This window comes from Phoca vitulina, unplaced genomic scaffold (assembly GCF_004348235.1).
Source record: "Phoca vitulina isolate PV1807 unplaced genomic scaffold, GSC_HSeal_1.0 scaffold30, whole genome shotgun sequence".
NCBI classification, from domain to species: domain Eukaryota; kingdom Metazoa; phylum Chordata; class Mammalia; order Carnivora; family Phocidae; genus Phoca; species Phoca vitulina.
The window spans coordinates 17,682,251-17,704,660 of NW_022589733.1; the positions used below are offsets into that span (position 1 = coordinate 17,682,251).

A 22,410-nucleotide genomic window follows, 5' to 3' on the forward strand; every position below is an offset into this window, starting at 1 on the left:
TGGGGAAAATAGCTGAGAGTGGAATTGCTGGGTTATATGGCAAGTGCATGTTTAACTTTTAAAGAAAATGCCAACCTGTCTTCCAAAGTGACTGTACCATGTTTGTGCCCCCACCAGCCACCTATGAGGGTTCTAATTGCTCCATAGCCTTGTCAACACTTGGTCTTATCAGTCTTCTACCGTTGATGAATTGTAGTGGGTGTGTAGTGGTATCTTACTGTGCTTGGTTCCCCGTTTCAGTGTCTTTCTCTCTGTCCCTGTCTCTGTCTCTCTCCCGTCCTTGCTCGTGCTCTCCTGCATGTACCTATGGATCAAGCTGCAGGGAGAGAGATGGGCCCCACCTGGAAGCCTGCCAGAGACAATCCGGGAGGGAAGTTTGATCCTGGGCCCCTCCAGCTCTGAGTGCCAGCTGGAACCCCAGGAGAGAATCTGGCATCTTGTCTAGGCATGACCCTCACCCAGCTCCTCACTGAGCCAGCACTTCTGTTCGAATCAGTAAATATTTGCCAGTGCCCCGCACTCCCCACACATCCCCCCCACCATCCCAACTCCTGGCCAGCCGTGGTCCTGACACTAAGGCCCAGAGGTGAGTCCTGCCTTTATTTGGGGTAGAGGCTGTCCCAGAGAGACAGACACCCTGACAGACGCCTGGCCTGAGGCAAGAACAGACTTCCAGTGGCTCTGGTTCCGTGTCTTGTGTTTTCACACATGTAACCTCAGACCCCGTGAGGTGCTTCCTAGAATCATCACTGTTTCCCAGACGACAAAACCAGACCCAGGGCTCTGGGTACAAAGTCACACAGCCAGTGCTCGGCAGGGCCCGGATTTGAACGCAGGAGGTCTGGCCCTTAAATCACGTCATTCTGGGATGCGGAGTAGGATTTGAGTTGTGAATAAGAAGCTTCCTGCTCCTCTTCCTCCACTCTCTCTACCTGCAGACCTCAGATCCTCCCGCCAGGAGCCCGAGGGCCTCTTGAGGGCATTGCCCTGCTTCTGCCCTGTCACTTGAGGAGCCTCAAGAGAGGGGGCCGACATGAGAAAATCACGCCCAAAATACACCCTGGGCATCCTCAGTCCTGGGGCCCCGTGGCAGGGCCGCCTAGGCCCAAGGCCCTGAGGCTTTACAAGGGTATCAGCCAGCCACAATGGAAAAGAGCTTGCCGGTCCTTCAAGACATTAAACACAGAATTACCAGGTGACCACAAGGCCATTCCTAAGTGTATGTAGCCAAGAGAAATGAAAACATAGGAACTCACAGAAACTTGTACATGGGTATCTGTAGCAGTATTACTCAGAATAATCAAAAGGTAGAAACCACCCAAATGCCCATCATTGAATGAATGGAAAAACAAATTGTGATATAGCCATACAGTGAAATATTATTATTCGACCATAAAATGGGACCGAAGGACTGATATGTGCTACAACTTGAATGAACCTCAGAAACATTACGCGAAGTGAAGGAAGCCAGCCACAAAGGGTCGCATATTGCCTGGTTATTATTATGTGCTATATCCTGAGTAGGTAAAATCCGGGGAGGCAGAAAGCAGACGAATGGTTATCAGGTCATCAGGGGATGGGGGCGCGTAGCAATGGGAGCGATTATTGAACAGGTATGGGATATTTTGCTGAGGCAATGAAAGAGTTTTATAACTAGAGAGATGTGGTAATTGCACAAAATTGCAAATACACTTAAGTGCCACCGATTTATATACTTTAAAATAGTTAATTGCATGTTATATAAATTTAATCTCAATTTAAAAACAACAACAACAACAAAGAGCATCACCTTCAGTTCCCTCCATCCAACATCAGTGCTCAGGCACCCCCTTGGCCAGCAGGACTGGACACCAGCTCTGCCCCGAGCCATGGGCTCCCTCGGAACTTCAGCCCAGTCACTGGCCACCACTCCCTCAGATCAGTGGCGTGTGTCTCTTGAAATGAGCACACGGGGTCTGGTGGAGCTCACTGAACCAGGAGAGCTGGAATTTGAGCCCAGGGCTGCAGAGCTCCAAAGCCCAGACTCTTACCCTTCCCCCCTGCCTGCCCGCCCCTTCCCGCCCCCCTCATGAAATATCGCATCACCCATGCCCCTGCAGTGCACTGAGCCCTCCTTCCCCCACCTGGGTACTGGGTCTTAGGGCTGGCCACCAGCCAGATGCGCAGGGCCACTGAGGTTTTTATAACATAACCCTTTAGAGATTGGTTGTGCCAAAGGGCAGGGCCTTCTTATACCTTCCACCACTTCTGCCCCCAGTTAGTTGTGAGGAGCATGGGGACAGTGGTAAGAAGTGGGTCCAGGGTCCAGCTGTGGGTGCCCTGTCTGCTCCTGGCATTCCCTGCTTCAGCCACTGGTAAGACATGCCAGCTTAGCCTGCAGAGGGGGGAGCTTCAGGGTTGCTGGGAGGACTTGGGTGGAAGGGGCAAGAGGGAGGCAGGGACGGGGAGGGGTGGACAGCCTGCTCAGGGAAGAAGCCCTCAGTTCCAAGAAATGCCAGGGGTTGTGTGCATCCTCTCTGGGCTGGGTCTCCGCCACTGTGGTCGTGTGTGGTCTCCAGAGCAGGCCTGCCAGAGGACATGATTGTCCTTATGTTTTAAAGGGCACCCAGGATTTGATTAATCAGCAAGACACAGACACAGAAGGGAGGGTCACGAAAGGTTTCCTCCCAGGTCCTAGAAACAAGCGGCATGCAGGGAAGCATGGGTCAGTCAGGAGGCAGAGCAGGGGAGGGGAAAACGTGGGCAAGAACCTTTATTGTTTGCAGAAAGAAGCGGCCAGGGGGCTAAGCAGGGTCTGGATCGGCTAATTCCAATGTTCTCAGTGGGCTCTGGGGCATGGGGCGGTCCCTCACTATCTGGTATCTGGCCCTGGGCTGATTAGGGCAGGTGGTTAGTGGTGGGGAATCTGAGAAGCCCAGAGGAGGTGGCTGGGGGCACGGGCTCTGGATTGGTTGGTTCGCATCTGAAAGACACCTTTCAGTGAGTTACTATCTCTAAGAACTGGCCAGCCCTGGAACCCGCAGTCCCTCCAGAGTCTGCAAGGTGTCAAAATAAAGAAAACGAAAAGACATGGTTATTACACTTAATTTAGCAGATGAGAAATCTGAGGGTGAATGGCTAGCCCAAGGCCCAAAGCCCCACGACAGGTCTGTGGGTCCCAGGAGAACCTAGTTCACCCTCAGGGGATTGGTTTGGCCTAGAGGAGAGTGGCAGACCTGCGAGGGGGGAGGAGAAAGTGGGGGGTCATCATAGGGCCCATCTCCCAGGCTTGCTGGGAAGGTTAGTCACGGTGCTGTGTGCAAAGTGCTCAGAACAGGGCTCACAAAGTAGGTGCTCCAAGAACCACTGTGTAGTGAGTCCATTTGCCCGGCCCCCCACCATCACCTGTGGAGGCTGCAAACTCATTCGCTGGCGCTCTGTCCTGCCCGCAGGGCCTGAGGTCACACAGCCTGAAGTGGACACCCCCCTGGGCCGTGTGCGAGGCTGGCAGGTGGCCATGAGGGGCACAGACCGCCTGGTGAATGTCTTCCTGGGCCTCCCGTTCGCCCAGGCACCTCTGGGGCCTGGCCGATTCTCAGCCGCGTGCCCAGCGCAGTCCTGGGAGGGTGTGGGGGATACCAGCAATGCCCCTGCGATGTGAGTAGCCCCTTGGAGGTGGACAAGCTGGTAGGTTGCAGGGATCCAGATGGCGGGGCTGGTGGGCTGACCCCCTGGCCCAGGTGTCTGCAGGATCTGGAGAGAATGGACAACAGCAGATCTGTGTTGAATGGAAAGCACCTGTTTCAGAGGACTGCCTGATCCTCAACAGCTACAGCCCCGCTGAGGCCCCTGCAGGGGCCAGGCGGCCGGTGTGCAGCTCCGAGGGCCCTGTCTGCACATCCGGCTCCGCCTGGCCTGTCCCCTCCCCAGCCCCGTTCTCATACTGCCTCAGGGGTCCCAAGAATACCCTGGGTTGATGGGAGGGCAGCTGGTGTCCCAGGAGCTGGGGGTCACTGCCCCATGGCCTCTCTGCAGGTCATGCTGTGGACCCATGGAGGCGCTCTGGTGGCGGGTGGTGCCACCTGCCAAGACGGGTCAGCCCTCGCCGCCTACGGAGATGTGGTAGTGGTCACCGGCCAGTACCGCCTGGGGTTCCTTGGCTTCCTCAGGTGAGGTGGCCAGCCTGGGGGAGGGCTTTGCTGGCACTGGGAGAGGCCAGCTTGTGAGGGCAACTGGGGAACTAGGGTAGGGGCCCAGAGCTTGAATGCAGATTTCTCAGGCAAGCAGGGTGGCTGGAGACCAAAGGACCCTTCCCGAATGCCGGTCCGGGGCAGAGAAGGAGGCTCCCCATCGCCCCCCTCTGGGGAAGGGGCTCTCCCGAAGCCAGAAGCATACAGAGAACTTGGTCCTTTGGACAGGAAGTGTTGACGGCTGGTCTGGGGCCTGGATCCCAGCAAGGGGCGGGGGCAAGGAGCACTAAGCTGTGGCTGGCCCCCCAGCTAGGCACCCCACACCACGTGCTGGGCAGGGGGCTACGAAGCATGCCTCATAGCCAGGCCGGACCTGGGGAAAGGGGAAGGGTCTGCCGTCCCGGCGGCTGGTTCGGAGCAAATGGGCAAAGGCTGAGGAGAAGCCCGGCCGCCTCCGCTAACCACCGCCTCCCCCCTGCCCCCTAGCACTGGGGATGAGCATGCGCCTGGCAACTGGGGCTTCCTAGATGCGGTGGCTGCTTTGAACTGCGTGCAGGGGAACATCTCCCCCTTTGGAGGTGACCTCAACTCTGTCACCATCTTAGGCGCTTCGGCTGGCGCCTGCATCGTCTCTGCCCTGGTGAGTCTCCACAGGCTGGCAAGAGTATCTCCCGTGGCCCCAGACCGCCCAGCGTTTCTGCCCTCCCCTGACAGCCCCCTGTCCTCAACACGGCACCCAGGTCCTGTCCCCGCTGGCTGCAGGGCTCTTCTACAGGGCCATAGCTCTGAGTGGGATCGTCACCATGCCGACGTCAATGGATCCTAACCCAAGGGTCCTGGCTCTGGTCTGCATTTCTTTGCCTCTCTCACCCCACGTGCGCCGGCCACAGCCCACCCTTTGCTTGCCCTGAAGTCCCAGAGGGGTGTCACCAGTAGGGAGCTGACTCCCCAGCCTGGCTCAGGCCTCGGCAGCCCCTGTCGTCCCCTCCCCGCCACACTGGCCGTGCTGGAATCCCTCCTCTCTGAACCCTGTCTCATTTCCTTAACTCACTCTGCGGAACTGGACTGAGCCCGCTGGCTCTGGGAAGATGGTTAACTAGGTAATGACACTGTTCTCAGAGGGGTGAAGGGGACTCCGCTACCCGCACAAATAATGACGGTATGATGTAATGGGGGACACACGGGGTGCCTGGGGACCACCCAAGCTGGTGGGCAAAGAAGCCTTCTCAGGGTTGGCGGCAGGTCTCTGGCCAGTCCCGAGGCCCCATCTCTGACATCACTGCCCCGTCTTTCCCACAGATACACCCGTTGTGTGTGGGAGGCAGAGGGCTGCAAGGTGGGGGTGGATGGGTGAGGGAGAGGCCAGGCTCTTGTCTGTCCCCAGAGCTTCGCGGACTCCCTGGGCTGCAGCTCTGCCTCTCCGGCTGAGATGTTTCAGTGCCTTCGGCAGACGGCAAAGAGCAGATCCGTAACATGAAGGTGGTATGCCTACCTCTCGGGGGGCGGTGGCAGGCAATGGCGCAGAGGGGTCCGTCCAGCTCCTGTGGGAGCAGAGAAGCAATCAGCAGTCTGGGGTGAGCGTTGGGGCAGCCACCCCTGAGGGGAAGGGATGGAGGGCCCAAGCAGGCCTGGGAGCATGAATGCAGGGCCAGCTCTTCTAGGAAAGAGGTCTGCTTGGAAGTATCCATTGCCTGGTCTCCCTATTTCTCCTGGTCCTCCAACCCTGGTGACCTCTATCCCCTCTAAGGCTCAGCCACCCAGGCACGCAGCCGGGGGACCCCCGCATGCCATCTTTTAAGGCATGGGCCTGACTGGGAAGACCCGTGCCTTGCTTTCTCCTGCAGAACACTACGGCTTCCTACACTGTTGATGGCACCTTCTTTCCCAAGAGCCCCATGGAACTCTTGAGGGACAGGCACTTCCACTCTGTGCCCTTCCTCGTGGGTGTCAACAATCACGAGTTTGGCTGGCTCATCCCCAGGGTGAGTGTCCTCTGGCTCTTGTGCTTTTAAGGCCCTGCCCTAGCCAATCCTCTGCCACCCCAACATCATCACTGCAACCTATGAGATGACACTCCCATTTGATAGGTGAGAAAGTAAAGCTCAGAGAGGTTTATGGGACTTGCTTAAGGTTACCCAGCTTAATTTTCACAAAGTAGCCTTCTGGGCAGTTACTGATTCACAGCATATTCTCGCCTTGGTGTCTGGTTTATACATCAAACTCTATGAGACAGGTTAGTATGACTCTGTGCCTAAACATCATGGCCCAAGTGCCTTCCAGTCCCTTGCAGGTGCACAGAACTCCCCACACAAAGCGTTAACATCATGCTTTCCTTCTGAGCATCTTTCCTATCATTCTCCTTCTTCTACCCATCTTCACGGTGATTGACTTTTTTTTAATTTTTTTTTAAAGATTTTATTTATTTATTTGACAGAGAGAGACACAGTGAGAGAGGGAACACAAGCAGGGGGAGTGGGAGAGGGAGAAGCAGGCCTCCCGCAGAGCAGGGAGCCCGATGGGGGGCTCGATCCCAGGACTCCGGGATTATGACCTGAGCTGAAGGCAGACACTTAACGACTGAGTCACCCAGGCGCCCCACGGTGATTGACTTTAATGGCTGCAAAACCTTCCACAAAGGGAGGGTCCCATCATAATATTCCTCAGTTTCCACACTTGGGTACTTTCTAGTTTTTACGACCGAAGCTAATAGGGCAGTGAACCTCTGCACGTCCATAGCTTTTGTCCTTTGATTTCTTCCTTTGGAATAGCTCTCCAGGAAGGACATTTGGGTTTTTGCTGGATGACAGGCTCATGCAATCTTGACATTCAAGGAAAAAGCTTGTAGAAGTTTCCAGGCCAGGTGTGTGTATGCAGTATGTGTGTAGGGGTGCGGGGGGGGGGGGGGGGGGTGTGTAATGGCAGAAGAACGTTAAGGGGAAACAGTGCTCTGGACTCTGGCAGGCAGCCTTGGCCCCACACTGTCAACTGAGAGCCATGAATTGAACGGTGAGGAAGAGCCAACCTGGCTGGCTCCCAAGACCCGGGCAAGCCTGCCTGGTGCAGAATGCTGTGCCTGGGACTTTGTAGCCAAGGATGTTTCTCAGGAATTGGGTGGCTCAGGGGGCTGCTCACCTCCTCGCTGGTGCAGGCATTCTCTTTACTCCCCCTGTCATCCATATGGGCACAACCGTACATTGCTCAGCCGACTAGATGTTTACTAAATATCCATGGTGGAAGCTTTAGCTATGGAAAGTAATCCATACATCTCATGGAGACCTCTCCATCTCTTACGCATTGCCGCTCACATAGCACTTTGTGAAATTGCTGCGCCGATTTAAACTGCGGCCAGCAACTTGAGTCTACAGGTTTTATTACAACTTTACCGGCATTTGCAGACCATAATTTTTAAAATATCAACTTTATTGAGATGTAATTTACATACCATAAAATTTACCCTTTTAAAAAGCATGTAATTCAGTGGGTTTCAGTATATCCACAAAGTTGTGCAACCATCACCACTATCTTATTCCAGAACATTTGCATCACCCTAAAATGCAGCCCGTACCTGTTAGCAGTCACTTCCCATCCCGCCTCCCCCCAGCCCCTGGCAACCACTAATGTACTTTCTGTCAAATCTGTGGATTTGCCTGTTCTAGACATTTCAAGCGATCTCTACACCCGAAGTGGGGCTCAGACTCACAACCCCGAGATCAAGAGTCACGTGCTCCACCAACTGAGCCAGCCAGGTACCTCCTAGACATTTCAAATAAATAGAATCCTACAATATGTGGGGTTCTTTTGTCTGACCTCTTTCATCCAATAGGATGTTTCCAAGGCTCATCCATGTTGGAGCATGTATCAGTACTTCCTTCTTTTTTATGACTGAATAGTGCCTTGTATAGATACAGTACAATTTGTTTATCCATTCATCAGTTCAGAGATATTTGGGTTGTTTCTACCTCTTTGGATATTATGGGTAATCCTACTCTGAACATTCATGTACAAGTATATGTTTTAACTTCTCTTGGTTATATACCTAGGAGCGGAATTGCTGGGTCCTATAGTAACTCTGTTTAATTATTTGAGGAACTGCCTGTTTTCCAAAGTGGCTGCACCATTTCACATTCCCACCAGCAATGTATGAGGATTTCAATTACTCCACATCCTCGCCAACATTCATTAGCTCTCATTTTGATTATAGTCATCCTAGTGGGTGTGAAGTGGTATCTCATTGTGGTTTTGATTTGCATTTCCCTAATGACTTAAGATGTTGAGCATCTTTTTATGTGATTATTGGCCATTTTTATATCTTCTTTGGAGAAATGTCTTTCAAAATCTTTTGCCCGTTTTAAAATTGCATTGTCTTTTTATGGTTGAATTGTAAGAGTTTTTCATTTACTGTAGATACAAATCCCTTATCAGATATATGATTTGCAAATCTTTTTTGCCATTCCGTGGGTTGTCTTTTCACTTTGTTATGGTATCCTTTTTTTTTTTTTTTTTAAGATTTTTTATTTATTTATTTGACAGAGAGAGAGACAGCGAGAGAGGGAACACAAGCAGGGGGAGTGGGAAAGGGAGAAGCAGGCTTCCTGCCGAGCCGGGAGCCCGATGTGGGACTCGATCCCGGGACTCCAGGATCATGACCTGAGCCGAAGGCAGTCGCTTAACCAACTGAGCCACCCAGGCGCCCCCTGTTATGGTATCCTTTACAACACAAAAAACTTTCATTTTGGGGTGCCTAGGTGGCTCTCAGGACATGATCCTGGAGTCCCAGGATCTAGTCCCGCATCAGGCTCCTTATTCAGCAGGGAGTCTGCTTCTCCCTCTGACCCTTCCCTCTCTCGTGCTCTCTCTCTCTCTCTCAAATAAATAAATAAATAAATAAAATCTTTAAAAAAACACTTTCATTTTGATGACGTCTGATTTATTTTCTCTTTTGTTGCTTGTGCTTTTGGAGTAATATCTAAGAAGTGATTGCTTAATCCAAAGTCATTCAGATTTACCTCTATGTTTTTCCCAAAGAATTTTATACTTTTAGCTCTTATATTTAGGTCTGATTCATTTGAAGTTAATTCTGTATATGGTTTAAGTTAGGGATTCTTTTGCATGTGGTTATCCAGCTGTTCCTGAATCATTTGTTTAAAAAACCTTTCTTTCCTTATTGAATTGTTTTGGTGCCCTTACTGAAAATCATTGACCATAAATGTAAGGGTTTATTTCTGGACTCTCACTTCTATTCCATTAATTTATATGTCTATCCTTATGCCAATACCACACTATCCTGATTACTACAGTTTTGTAGTAAGTTTTGAAATGGGGAAGTATAAGTCCTTCAACTTTGTTCTTCTTTTTCAAGATTGCTGCATTACTTTGCTAGGGTTGTCATAACAAAGGACTACAAGGTGGGGGCGCTTAAACAATAGAAATCAATTGCCTCACAGTTTTAGAGGCTAGAAATCTGAAATCAAGGTGTTAGCTGGACTGGTTCCTTCTGAGTACTGTAAGAGAGAATCCATGCCTCTTCTCTAGTTTCTGGTAGCTTCAGGCATTCCTTGGCTTATGGATGGCATTCTCCCTCTGTCTTTACATTGTCTTCCTTCTGTACCATCCATCTCTGTGTCCGAATTGTCCCTTTTTACAAGGACACTAGTCATATTGGACTAGGGCCCACCCTATTGATTACCTTTGTAATCATCTTAACTTGACTACCTCTCTAAAGGCCCTACGTCTAAATAAAGTCACATTCTGCAGTCCTGGGGGTCATGATTGTACATACCCTTTTGTGGAGATACAAATCAGTCCTTAACAATTGTTCTGGTTATTCTGGGTCCCTTGCATTTCCATATGAATTCTGATCAGCTTGTCAATTTCTGCCAAAAAAAAAAAAGTGGCTGAGATTTGGATAGGGATCACGCTGAATCTATAGATAAGTTTAGGAAGTATCGCCATCTTAACAAGATGAAGTCTTTCAACCCACGAACATAGGATGTCTCTCCATTTACATAGGTCCTCTTTAATTTCCCTCAATTATGTTTTTGAGTTTTCAATGTATAAATCTTGCACTTTGTTAATGAAGTGGATTCTTAGTTATTTTGTTTTTGATGCTATTGTAAATGAAATTGTTTTCTGCACATGATCTTCAGATGTTCGTTGCTGGTGTGTAGAAACACAACTGATTTTGGTCTATTGTTCTTATAGACCATCATTTTTAAGACATTTGCACCTTTAGCTACTGTGGCCTTTAGTTTAGTCCTTTATTTTTTAGTGCAATTAACATCCCCCTTTAGGTATACACTCGTTGAGTTCACTCATCTGTGGGTTTTCTCTTCCTGTTTTCACAAAGATTAACAAAGAGCCTTGTAGCCATGAAACTAACTTCAATAGCTAATGTTTCCACAGTGTTTACTGAATGTCAGGGTCCTTGTATTTGCTACTTCGGTCTTCATAATCCTATGAGGTAGGTTATTGTCATTTCTGTTTCACAGATTAAGAAACTGAGACACAGAGAATTTAAGTAATAGGCCCAGGTCATGCACCTAGAAAGTGGCAGAGCTGGGATTTGAACCCAGAGACTATGCCCTTAAAACTGTAACATATAAAGACAACATTTCATTTTATCTTATTTATTTTTTAAAAAAGATTTTATTTATTTATTTGACAGAGAGAGACACAGCGAGAGAGGGAACACAAGCAGGGGGAGTGGGAGAGGGAGAAGCAGGGTTCCCGCCGAGCAGGGAGCCCAATGTGGGACTCGATCCCAGGACCCTGGGATCATGACCTGAGCTGGAGGCAGACACTTAACCGACTGAGCCACCGAGGCGCTCCAACAACATTTCATTTTAAAGACAGCATTTTGGGGCGCCTGGGTGGCTTAGTCATTAAGGTGAACACAAATCCTAAGTATAAAGTTTGATTAATTTTCATAAAATGAATATTCACATACACACCAGTATGTAACCAGCACCTGGATTAAGAAACAGAATATTATTAGCCCCCGGAACGAGTTCCCCTGTGCTCTTTCCGGGACTCCCCTCCAAAGGTGATGGCTATACGATTCTCAATGGCAGAGGGTAGTTTTGCCTGCTAAATGGAATCACACAGCCTATGATTCCAGGAAATGGAATAAAAATGGAATTATACAGTAGATGCTCTTTTGTGTCAGGCTACTTTCACTCCACAGTAGGTCCGTGAGATGCATCCAAGGATCATTCAATCTCATTGTAACAGGATTTCATCGTGTGAATACACCACGGCATGTTTCCCGTTCTCTTAACAGGCCTTTGGGTAGTCTCCAGTCGGGGCTTTTACGAATGGTGTTGATAGGAACTTTCTAACACGTCTTCTGGTGAGCATACAGACACGTTCATTCAGTATATATCTACCACGTGGAATTAGTGGAGGGATTTGGAATTGCTGAGTCATGGTGTTGTAGCTTTCAACTCGAGTGGATTATGCCAAGCAGTTTTCAAAGAGGTTGTACCAATTTACACTCCCACCAGCAACGCCTAAGAGTTCTGGTCGATCCAAATCCTTGCCAAAATGTCAGGATTGTCAGTCTGTTTCACATCAGCTTTCCCTTTTTCTTAGATTGCTTTCTTGAGATTGTATTCACATACCATACAATTCACCTACTTGAAGTGTACAGTGAAATGATTTTTCATATCTAATCTATTTTCTTTTTTTTTTTTTTTTAAAGATTTTATTTATTTATTTGAGAGAGAGAGAATGAGAGAGAGCAAGCACATGAGAGGGGGGAGGGTCAGAGGGAGAAGCAGACTCCCCGCTGAGCAGGGAGCCCGATGCGGGACTCGATCCAGGGACTCCAGGATCATGACCTGAGCCGAAGGCAGTCGCTTAACCAACTGAGCCACCCAGGCGCCCCTCTAATCTATTTTCTGTCTTTATTAGCTTCTCTGTTCTGGACATTTCATATTCATGGAATCTTATTAGACATAGTCTTCTGTGATTGGCTTCTTTCACTTAGCATAAGCATGGTGTCACATGTATGAGTACTTCATTCTGTTTGGCCAAATAGTATTCCATTTTATGGATATATCACATTTTGTTTCCCATTCATTAGCTGATTCATCATTTGGGTTGTTTCTACCTGGTAGCTATTAGGAATAATGTTGCTCTAAATGTTTGTGTACAAGTTTTTGTGTGGACATGTTTTTATTTCTCTTGAAGATACACACACACACACACATACACACACACACACACACACACACACACACACCCCTAGGAGTAAAATTGCTAAGTTATACGGTAACTCTTATGTTTAATCATTGGAGGAACTGCCAGACTATATTCCAAAGTGGCTGCACATTTTACATTCCTACCAGAAGTCTATGAGGATTTGGATTTTTCCATGTCCTTGACAACATCTACTATCTGACTTTTGTATTCCAGTCACCCCAGTGGGTGTGAAGTGGGATCTACTTTGGTTTTGATTTGCATTTCCCTGATGGCTAATGATGTTGAACATCTTTCCATATGTTTATTGGCCTTTTAAACATATTCCTTGGAAAAATATCTTTTCATATCCTTTGCCCATTTTTAATTGAGTTGTTTGTCTTTTTTTTTGTTAAGTTGTAAGAGTCCTTTATATATTCTGAATGCAAGTCCCTTAACGGCTATATGATTTGCAAATATTTTCTCCTATTCCGTGGCTTGTCTTCATTTTCTTCGTTCTTTTGTATGTGGCGATCCAATTGTCCCAACACCATGTTGTGGACAAGACCATTCTCCCCACCACTGAATGATCTTGGCACCCTTGGCAGCCTTGTCGAAACTCAGCCACGCATAGATACATGGGTCTATTTATACATATATGCACGGGACTCTCAATTCTGTTCCATTAATTTCTATGGTTGATTTATGTCAGTACATACCACCCTCTCTTGCTTACCATTTCTTTGTAATAAGTTTTGAAATAGGAAATTATGAGTCTTCCTGTTTTATTCTTATTCATGATTCACCTATTCCAGCTTCCTTGCAATTCCGTATGAAATTTAGAATCCACTTGTCGGGGCGCCTGGGTGGCTCAGTTGGTTAAGCGACTGCCTTCGGCTCAGGTCATGATCCTGGAGTCCCTGGATCGAGTCCCGCATCGGGCTCCCTGCTCGGCGGGGAGTCTGCTTCTCCCTCTGACCCTCCCCCCTCTCATGTGCTTTCTCTCTCATTCTCTCTCTCTCAAATAAAGAAATAAAAAAAAAAAAAAATCTAAAAAAAAAAAAAAAAGAATCCACTTGTCAATTTCTACCAAGAAGTTAGCCGTGATTCTTACAGGGATGGCACTGAATCTACAGATCAATCTGGGGAGTGTTACTTTACCAGCTTAATAATATGAAGTCCTTTCATGCACAAACACAGGATGTTTTCCCATTCGTTTGGATCTACTTTAATTTCTTTTTTTAAATAAATTTATTTTTTTTTACAGTGGGCTCTAGGCCCAACATGGGGCTTGAACTCACAACCCCAAGGGCAAGAGTTGCATGCTCTACTGACCGAGGCAGCCAGGCACCCCGATCTGTTTTAATTTCTTACAACAATGTTTTGTAGTTTTCAGAGTATAAGTTTTGGACTTCGTTTGTTTGGGAGCCTCCAGGCCATGAAGGCGCCCCAGAAGTTATCAAATCCAGAGCTGAACTGAGTCTGTGTTTTCTTGGGCAGCGCGTGTAGATGCAGAGGTAACCAGGCACACTGGCCACGCCCCTGTTGGCAGCCGGGGTTGGGGGGTCCTAGCTGTATCCACCATCCATGGCTCGGTGTTGCCTACACTCTCCTACCCTCACCCCTGGCACTGGCCTCTAGGCTTCCTCAGGGCTAGTCATCTATGAACCCTTGCTTGCCAGAAGGTCCCAGAGATTCCTTAAGGGTGCGATCCTAACAGACACACACTCTCCTTGGGTCTGCAGCTGCTACCTTTGATGCTGTTTGGAATAGAGAAGTGTACCTCCCCCCATGTTTGATATACCCTGATGAGAGTCATCCCTGACCAGCCTGGGCACAGGATCTCAGCTCAGTGAGAGGATTCTTCCACCCTCGCAGGTACCCTTTACTGCCCCCTGCGGGTGGGAGGTCACATTAGAACCCCGGTGGGTCCAGAACCAGGCCCTCTACCTTCACCCCAGGCCCAACGGCTAGGCCAGCTCCAAGCAAGTCTCCTCTCTCCAGGACTGTGACTTCACCCTGTCATCTGGCCTCTAAGAACACTCCACCTCACTTGTTAGACATGTCTCTTTATGTGTAAAGCCCAATAGTGGACCAGATGGGGCTTCGGTCTTCCCCCTGACAAAAAACAGAATGCTGGCTGACTCAGAACAGGAGCCACCTCGTGCTACATATCAGAATCACAGATTCTTAACCCTAAGACAGCGTTGCACCAAGGCCACCTGGCTGACCCAGCTCCCCATTCGACATTCCCTGTGCCCCATGTGAACACTGGATGGAGCCCACGTGAGTCCTAGCCCACACTCCTCCCCATATGGATGGACCAGGTGAAAGGCTGTTTCTTACTCAGGGAGAAGTGACAGGAGTAGAGCCAGGTGTTGGCAGGACCAGACCTTAAGGCCCACCCAGAACTGACCAAGATGTGGGGCACGTGGGCGTCTCAGTCAGCTAAGCCTCTTTTACTCAGGTCATGATCTTGGGGTCCTGGGATGCCCCACATCAGGCTCCCTGCTGAACAGGGAGTCTGCATCTCCCTCTCCTTTTGTCCCTCCCCCAACCCTGCTTGTGCTCTCTCTCTCTCAAATAAATAAATAAATAAAATTTTTTAAAAAGAGAAAAGAACTGCCAAGTTGCTGCACAGCTGAGTGGAGTAGTCTCTATGTGACTGGCCCCCAGGCCTGGCAGGTAGACTCACAGTCTTGTCTGCCTTCTCTACCACTCCCTTCCCTTGTCCTCCATCCCCCAGCTTGGCCCTTGCTTTGAGTGACACATGCTTACTACATTAAGGTAAACCAAACTTGTCAGATCCTAGGTAGAAGAAACAAGCAGCTCTGTCACCTCCTCTAAATGGGGCTCCATACTCCTATTGATGTGGCCACACACAACCCGCAGGGGAGGCTGGTAGAGGTGATGAGGAGGGGAATGTGGTCCAGAAAGAAGATTGTGGTCCAGACCAGACAGAACTATTGATAACCCCCACTTCCTTGGTCCTGCCTTCCCTGTCCTCCCATCCCTAGTCTCTTGAACCCCACACTGATGGTGAACTCTCCACTGTTTTTTGTTTGGTTGTTTTTTTTTAAGTAGGCTCCACACCCAGCATGGAGCCCAACATGGGACTTGAACTCACAACTCCGGATCAACACCCGAGATGAGATTAAGAGTTAGTCGCCCAACTGACTGAGCGCCCCCTCCATTAATGTTGATAAAGAAAATACGGAAAAGTTAAAGAAAAAAAAATCAAGGTCACTAATGCCTGCAACTCAGAGGCAACCACTGACACCATTTTGACATTAATCCTTCCTGTTACTTCAGACATCTTTGGAGTGTTTTGGTGTTCACTCTCCATGACTAATATATAATTTCAAATTCTGCCCTTTTCAAGTTCTTGAACGACATCAGCCTTTTCCCAAGGACTGATGACAACAGCTGACATAATGGGTTTTCCCTGTTTTAAGTGCCTTCCCTACATGAGCCCATCTAACCCTCACTACAACTGTAGGAGTTAAGTACTATTATTATGTTGATTTCACAGATGGAGTAACTGAGGTTCAGAGAAGGTAAGTGATTTTCCCACGGTCACACAGCTTATGAATGGCAGTGCTGGAATTCAAACCCAGCAGCCTTGCTCAGAACCACCACATTAAGCCATCTGCTGCTACAGAGTCTTACAGAACATGCCATTACTGACCGTGTAATATATATTATATAATGTAGATATAACATCCCTTCCTCACCCATCCCTTCTGGTCATGTTGGGCGGGGGAGGTTGTTGCCAACAAGGCTACAGGATACTTATCACATAAACAATTTTTTAAAAGATTTTGTTGTTATTTATTTGAGAGAGAGAGAACACGAACAGGGGGAGTGGCAGGCAGAGGGAGAGGGAGAAGAAGACTCCCCACTGAGCAAGGAGCCCGAGGCAGGGCTCGATCCCAGGACCCTGGGATCATAACCTGAGCTGAAGGCAGATGCTTAACCAACTGAACCCCCCAAGGCACCCCTTAACTCCTGGTTTTAATTAACATTTTATGCCTACTCAAAAGGTGGAATATTGTCATAAGGGCTTACCTATTGTCTCTGGATAACAAGGCTGCGATGAAGACCACTCCAAGGGGCGCCTGGGTGGCTCAGTCATTAAGCGTCTGCCTTCGGCTCATGTCTTGATCCCAGGATCCTGGGATCGAGCCCCACATCGGGCTCCCTGCTCAGCGGGAAGCCTTCTTCTCCCTCTCCCACTCCCCCTGCTTGTGTTTCCTCTCTCGCTGTGTCTCTCTCTGTCAAATAAATAAACAAAATCTTAAAAAAAAAAAAAAAAAGTGAGGTATCTTTAAAAAAAAAAAAGACCACTCCAAGGCAGCTCTTGTTCAGGGGTATAGAGCACTCTGCTGCATGCTTAGGTGCCCCCAGAGACTGGAGTGAGGAGAGCAAAACAACACTGCTTAGAGCAAAACTCTGAGGAGAGCTTCACTGTGTGACCTTAAGCAAGTTATATAACCCCTTTGAGCTTCCATTGCCACATATGTATGGTGCAATAATAATAACAATTACCATCTACATGTTTTAGGAGGACAAGGTGAGATAGTCCATGTAAAGTGTTTGGCACAGCGCCAGAGGATCAGTAACTCATGGTCGTTGGCTAGTTGATCATGAGTGGACCCAGGCTTCAGGGCAAATCCAGATAATGTGGCAGACCTCTGCCTCCGTGCTCTGTCCTATGAGACCTCAGGCTAGTCATTGCCCCTCTCTGGGCCCATAGGCCTCCCCCAGCTCTCCCCAGGGCCAATGAGAAGCTCACATGGCAGGACCATGTGAAAAGGCTTTGTAAACTGCAAAGAACAGCACACATAGGAGATTTGAGATGACCCTTTGCCCGCACTGTCCTGCCTACGTGCTTGCGGGCTCACCATTACAACCACCCCTCTGTGCTCAGATATTGCTTTCGTCAGCCCTGCAGAGACCTGGGGACATGCGCAGAGAGGTACTTTTGGCCACCTGCAGCTGGAGTGTGTCCTCTATCACACCAACTCCAAATGCTATTCCCAAAACCAGGAGGTGTTTGTAAATCACTTTCCTGATGCAACCCTGAGATTCTCATTCAGAGGGTGGGCCTAGGAACCTGGGTTTTAACAATGATTTCCCCCACATGATTCTGATACACAGCCAAGTTCAGTAATACTTGGATCATATTTGCTTTCTGTCATTTGCAGAGTGAACCCCAGGGGACCAGGGCACAGAACAATTCAGTTTTGATAAAGGAGGGGAAGAAATGACAAGGGTGCTTCAGGAAAGGGCAACAGATGTGGGGCCTAAGTGACACTTGGCAACACGAGTGGGGCAGGATGAGAGCCCAGAAGAGGAGGAAGTGCCATAGGCAGAGGGTAAATTCAACTTGGTCTAGTTCATATTCAGTCCAAGAGCTGGCTAAGGTGTAGATCTTCTTGTAGTGTGTCTGTGTGCCTATGTGTAACATGTGAATGAATGTATGCTACATATGGATACACTGTAACTTTTATATAACTGTTCTTACATGCATATGTATGTATGCATATGGGTGTGCATTTAGCTCTTGCATTTCTGCATGCTTCATTGTAAATGAGCTGAGCTTGTATGTACCTATGTATGTGTAGATTTGTATGTACATGTGAGTATTAATTTGAGTAGATATATGAATGAGAATGCCTATATGTATGTGATTTCTTCCCAGAAGTATGCCAGGTAAATGTTAGCAATAAGAAAGAGATATGGTAATATCAATATCAGACAAGCAGAATCAAAATGACACAATGATATTGACATTAAATGATGCATTAAATGACAGAAAATATTTTATATGACATGAACCTTTACACACCTACCAACATAGTGTTGAAATCTTAAATCTTAAATAATGATAGAGAAACATACTGAGAGAAACACAGAAAAAGTGGGCAAGTACGCAATTGTGAAAAGCTTCAAGCTGCAACTGGTGCCATGGCAGATGGGCCAGAGTTCTTTCAGGGGCCAGAGTGACCCTTCTCCTCTCTTCCTAGGTACCCTGCACACCAAAGAACCTCTAGTGGTTACCAAATATGGGACCCTCCAAGGAAAATAGATGCACATGGGTGCATCTGACACTGATGGGTGTCTCCCTAGGAGTCTTCTTCTCCAGACCTCCTGTGGGTGCCTGCAGGTTCACTGCCCCAGGGCCCCCAGAATCCTGGGAAGGAATCAGAAATGCCACCACCTATGTCCCTGCGTAAGAGCCAAAGGACTACTGTCTGGAAGGTGGGCAAACCCTAAGGAGGGCGGTGGACCAATGCCTGCCTCTGTGTCAGGGTTTGAACAACTCACTAAAAAGAGTCCACTGTGTAGCCATAAGTGGGCCAGGGGCCCATTCTGGGCCTCAGTTTCCAAACCTATATAATGAAGTAATTGGCCCAGATGGTGTTTAAGGCACTGATAATTCTGTTCTTGGCTCTCTCGTGGGAGAGCTCCAGGTAAGGAGGAGGTGCTCACTGATGTGCCCCTGGCACCTTCTGGGGAGCTGAGTTGTCCTAAAAGTATGTGAGGAGCAGTTCATTTGTTCTTTCTCTCTCTCTCTCTCTCTCCCTCTCTCTTTCTCATTCACACACACACACACACACACACACACACACACCATACTCAGTGAACCCTGAGCTCTTCCCTCTCACTTGGGACTTGAGCCCAAGGACAAGCCCACATGGCACATCCAACCCTTCGCTGCAGAAGAAGCTCCAAGATGGGGAGGTCACAGGCTCAGGTTCAGTTTTAATGTCCCAGAATCTTATTTTTTTTAAGATTTTATTTATTTATTAGAGAGACAGATAGTGAGAGCAGGAACACAAGCAGGGAGAGTGGGAGAGGGAGAAGCAAGCTTCCTGCCGAGCAGGGAGCCCGATGTGGGACTCAATCCCAGGACCCTGGGATCATGACCTGAGCTGAAGGCAGACGCTTAACGACTGAGCCACCCAGGCGCCCTAATGTCCAAGAATCTTAATGCAATCTCTAGCAAGGCTCAAACCCTGAGTCACATGAGCATGTTGAGATTATGACTGCCTTTTGAAGCCTTGGGCTTGGGTATTTACCCAGAACAAATGTATTAATTATTTATTCAGACCATTGAGTAACTCACTGTCCAGAATATTCTGTGGCAATCATTAACAATTAGTTGGATAAAGCACTGGGTTTAGAAAAATGTCTACTGTAAGAACCTGGGTGTCAGTTGATATTAAGAAACTACAACCACCAGAGTGCCTGGGTGGCTCAGTGGGTTGAGACTCTGACTCTTGATTTCGGCTCAGGTCAAGAGCTCAGAGTTGTGAGATCAAGCCCTGCACTGGACTCCATGCTGGGCTCTGCGCTAGGTGTGAAACCTGCTTGAGATTTTCTCTGTCTCCCTCTGCCCCTCCCCCATCCCACACAAGCACAGGTGCCCTCTCGCTCTCTCTCTAGAAAAAAAGGGGGGAGGGGTGCCTGGGTGGCTTAGTCGGTTGAGTGACCAACTCTTGGTTTCAGCTCAGGTCATGATCTCAGGATCATGAGATCAGGCACGCCAAGGGCTCTGCACTCAATGTGGATTCTGCTTGAGATTCTCTCTCCCTCTCCCTCTGCTCCTTCCGCTGCTCATGCACATTCTCTCTCTCTCTCAAATAAATAAATCTTAAAAAAAAAGAATGTTAAAAAAACTATAACCACCACCCTGGGTGTCTATTTGTTGAGAACAGGGCATCCACTGTTAGAACATGAATGACTGTTACTAGAGTGCTGGGGTGTTAGTCATTAGAACAATGACCACCACTGAGAGAAGCCCAGACATTCTGAACACTCTGTGATTGTTATTTGGAATCCCATGGATCAGGTGACAGAACATGGGATAGCCATTACTAGAGCCCCAAGGATCAGGGGTTTAGAGATTGGGGTATCCACTGCACTGAAGTCTGGGTGTCAGTTGTTGGAACACTGGCCATGACCTGTCAGACAACAGCTGTTTGGAACACAGAGTATTAGGTATAGGAATTTGTGGATGGCTTAGAACAGACTACGGGGTGGTAATTAAGAGGGGAAGAAGACCAGTGACTAGTTTGGATAATGACTAGTTTGGGGCCAGAGCAGCAAGGGAACAAGCAGAGAATGGAGCAGAATAGGCAGAGAGGGTCTCCTGTAGCCAGTCAGATGGACCCAGCCCCAACTATTGAGAAGAGCCACTCTCAGGGCTCGGCCAGCAGGGAGAAAAGGTGAGGTGGCCCAAGAGCCAAGCTCCACAAATGTCCACATGGGTGCCAGGACTCAGATAAATCCTCATCCATCCCTGCCCCTTGGGAGTACATGGTTCAACTGCAACCCAGTACTATAGTCAACATGGATAGAGCTTTGGGGAAGCACAGAGGGGAACTGCCCAGCAGAGGGGGCACCACTTGAGCTGAGCCTTAAACATGAGCAGGAGTTTGCCAGGCAGAGGAGAAAGCATTTGGCAGAGGGGACAGAGGCAAAGGGAATTAGAGGTGGGAGGCTAGGGTCCATGTGTATCTGCAGGAAAGCATGGCCAGAAGAAGGCTAGAGGGAGAGGGCCTGGGGCAGTGCAGGTGAATCTGGACCTAATCCTGAACACAGGGGGCCCAGGAAGGTTTTAAGGTGGGGAGTGAAAAGGTCAGGTTTTTGTTTTCTATCAGTCCTCTGTGGAGGATGAGTTGGAAGGGATATAAAGAGGCTGGGGCAGTGTCCTGGCCAGATGTGGTAATGGCCTTTGCAGGGCAGCAGCTCTGGAATAGAGGAGGAGGCCTATTTAAGAGCTGTTTGGGAGGCAGAACAGAGACTGAGGGAGGGGAGGGGATATGAAAGACAAGGAGGTGCCCAGGGTACCCAGGTTTCTGGCTTGATAGCACCAACAGCCTCTCCAACAGGAGCAGGGAACCTCTCCCCACAAAGACTCATGGGGCCAGGCTCAAGGCAGAGGGGTGGATCTTGGGGAAGCCAAGCTGCCTCCCACCCCTGGACCCTAACGCTAGTGGAAGCCACTCGGACACAGGCAGATAGACACACACACACACACACACACACACACACACACACACACTCTGCCTAAATAATTGCTTTTGGTTCTATTCCCTCAAATGCGGAACCTGGGTTTTCAACCATTCTCAGCTCTATGGCCACCACATTGGGCCCAAACTCATATCGTGGCCGCAGGGGGCTTCAGGAGGCCTGGGGCAGATCGCCTCCATGTATCCCAACACGCGAAAACAATCCAAGTGGCTGAGCTTCCGCGAGGACGGTCTGTACCTGACCGTGTACCGCCCCCGCGCGCCTGGGGACGCTCTGCTGCGGCTGAGTATTCATCTTCCTGCGCGCCGCCCGGCTCAGCCACTCCACCGCCCCGCTCAGGCCTCGGCTTTCCACGCCCGGGTGATGGTCTGGTTCCCAGGAGGCGCCTTCCTCGTGGGCTCCGCTTCCACGTACGATGCCTCTGAACTGGCCGCCCGCGAGAAAGTGGTGCTTGTGCTGCGGCAGCATAGGCTCGGCATCCTGGCCTTCCTGAGCTAGGCGGGGCCGGGGACCGGCGCGGGGGACGAGGGACCCGGCCTCCTCCGGACTTGGGCTCAGGGCGGAGGAGGTGCGGTCCGGGTGGAAGGGGAGGGGAGGGGGCTGTGGGGGCGTGGCTGCAAGAGGTGCGTGCCGGGGCTGCGCCTAACTTCCGCGGACGCTCCATACTGCGATGGAGAGGGACCTAACTCTAGGGGAAGAGGTGTGGTCCCAAGACCAGGTGTCTCAGGGACGCGGCGAGGAGAGGCAGGGCCAGGCAGAACCAGGCAGGATCGCCCGAGCAACCAGGCGGTCGGGGCTCGGGACCCTGATTATAAGCCCCGCTCTCCGAGCGCGGGCGACACGCAGGCCCGCGGGAACTGGGCGCTGCTGGACCAGGTGGCGGCTCAGCGCTGGGTACAAAAAAACCATCGCAGCCTTCGGTGGAGACCCAGGCTGCGTAACCCTGTTTGGCCAGGCTTCGTGGGCCATGTCTATCTCGGGACTGGTGAGTGCAGTGCCCGGGCAGACCCAGCACAGACTC

At 49.5% G+C, this 22,410-nt stretch overlaps 1 protein-coding gene across 1 annotated transcript; it reads left to right on the top strand.

Annotated features, from left to right (window-relative positions):
• The first annotated feature begins 2,081 nt into the window (after positions 1-2,081).
• On the top strand, positions 2,082-21,887 carry LOC116644660 (carboxylesterase 3-like). Its single transcript, XM_032424412.1, is given in 10 exon segments — positions 2,082-2,354; positions 3,432-3,636; positions 3,720-3,775; positions 3,778-3,848; positions 4,015-4,148; positions 4,656-4,809; positions 4,910-5,014; positions 5,554-5,637; positions 6,014-6,151; positions 21,534-21,887. Coding segments are annotated over 10 exon segments (1,383 nt in total). The 5' UTR covers positions 2,082-2,272.
• Positions 21,888-22,410: the final 523 nt, after the last annotated feature.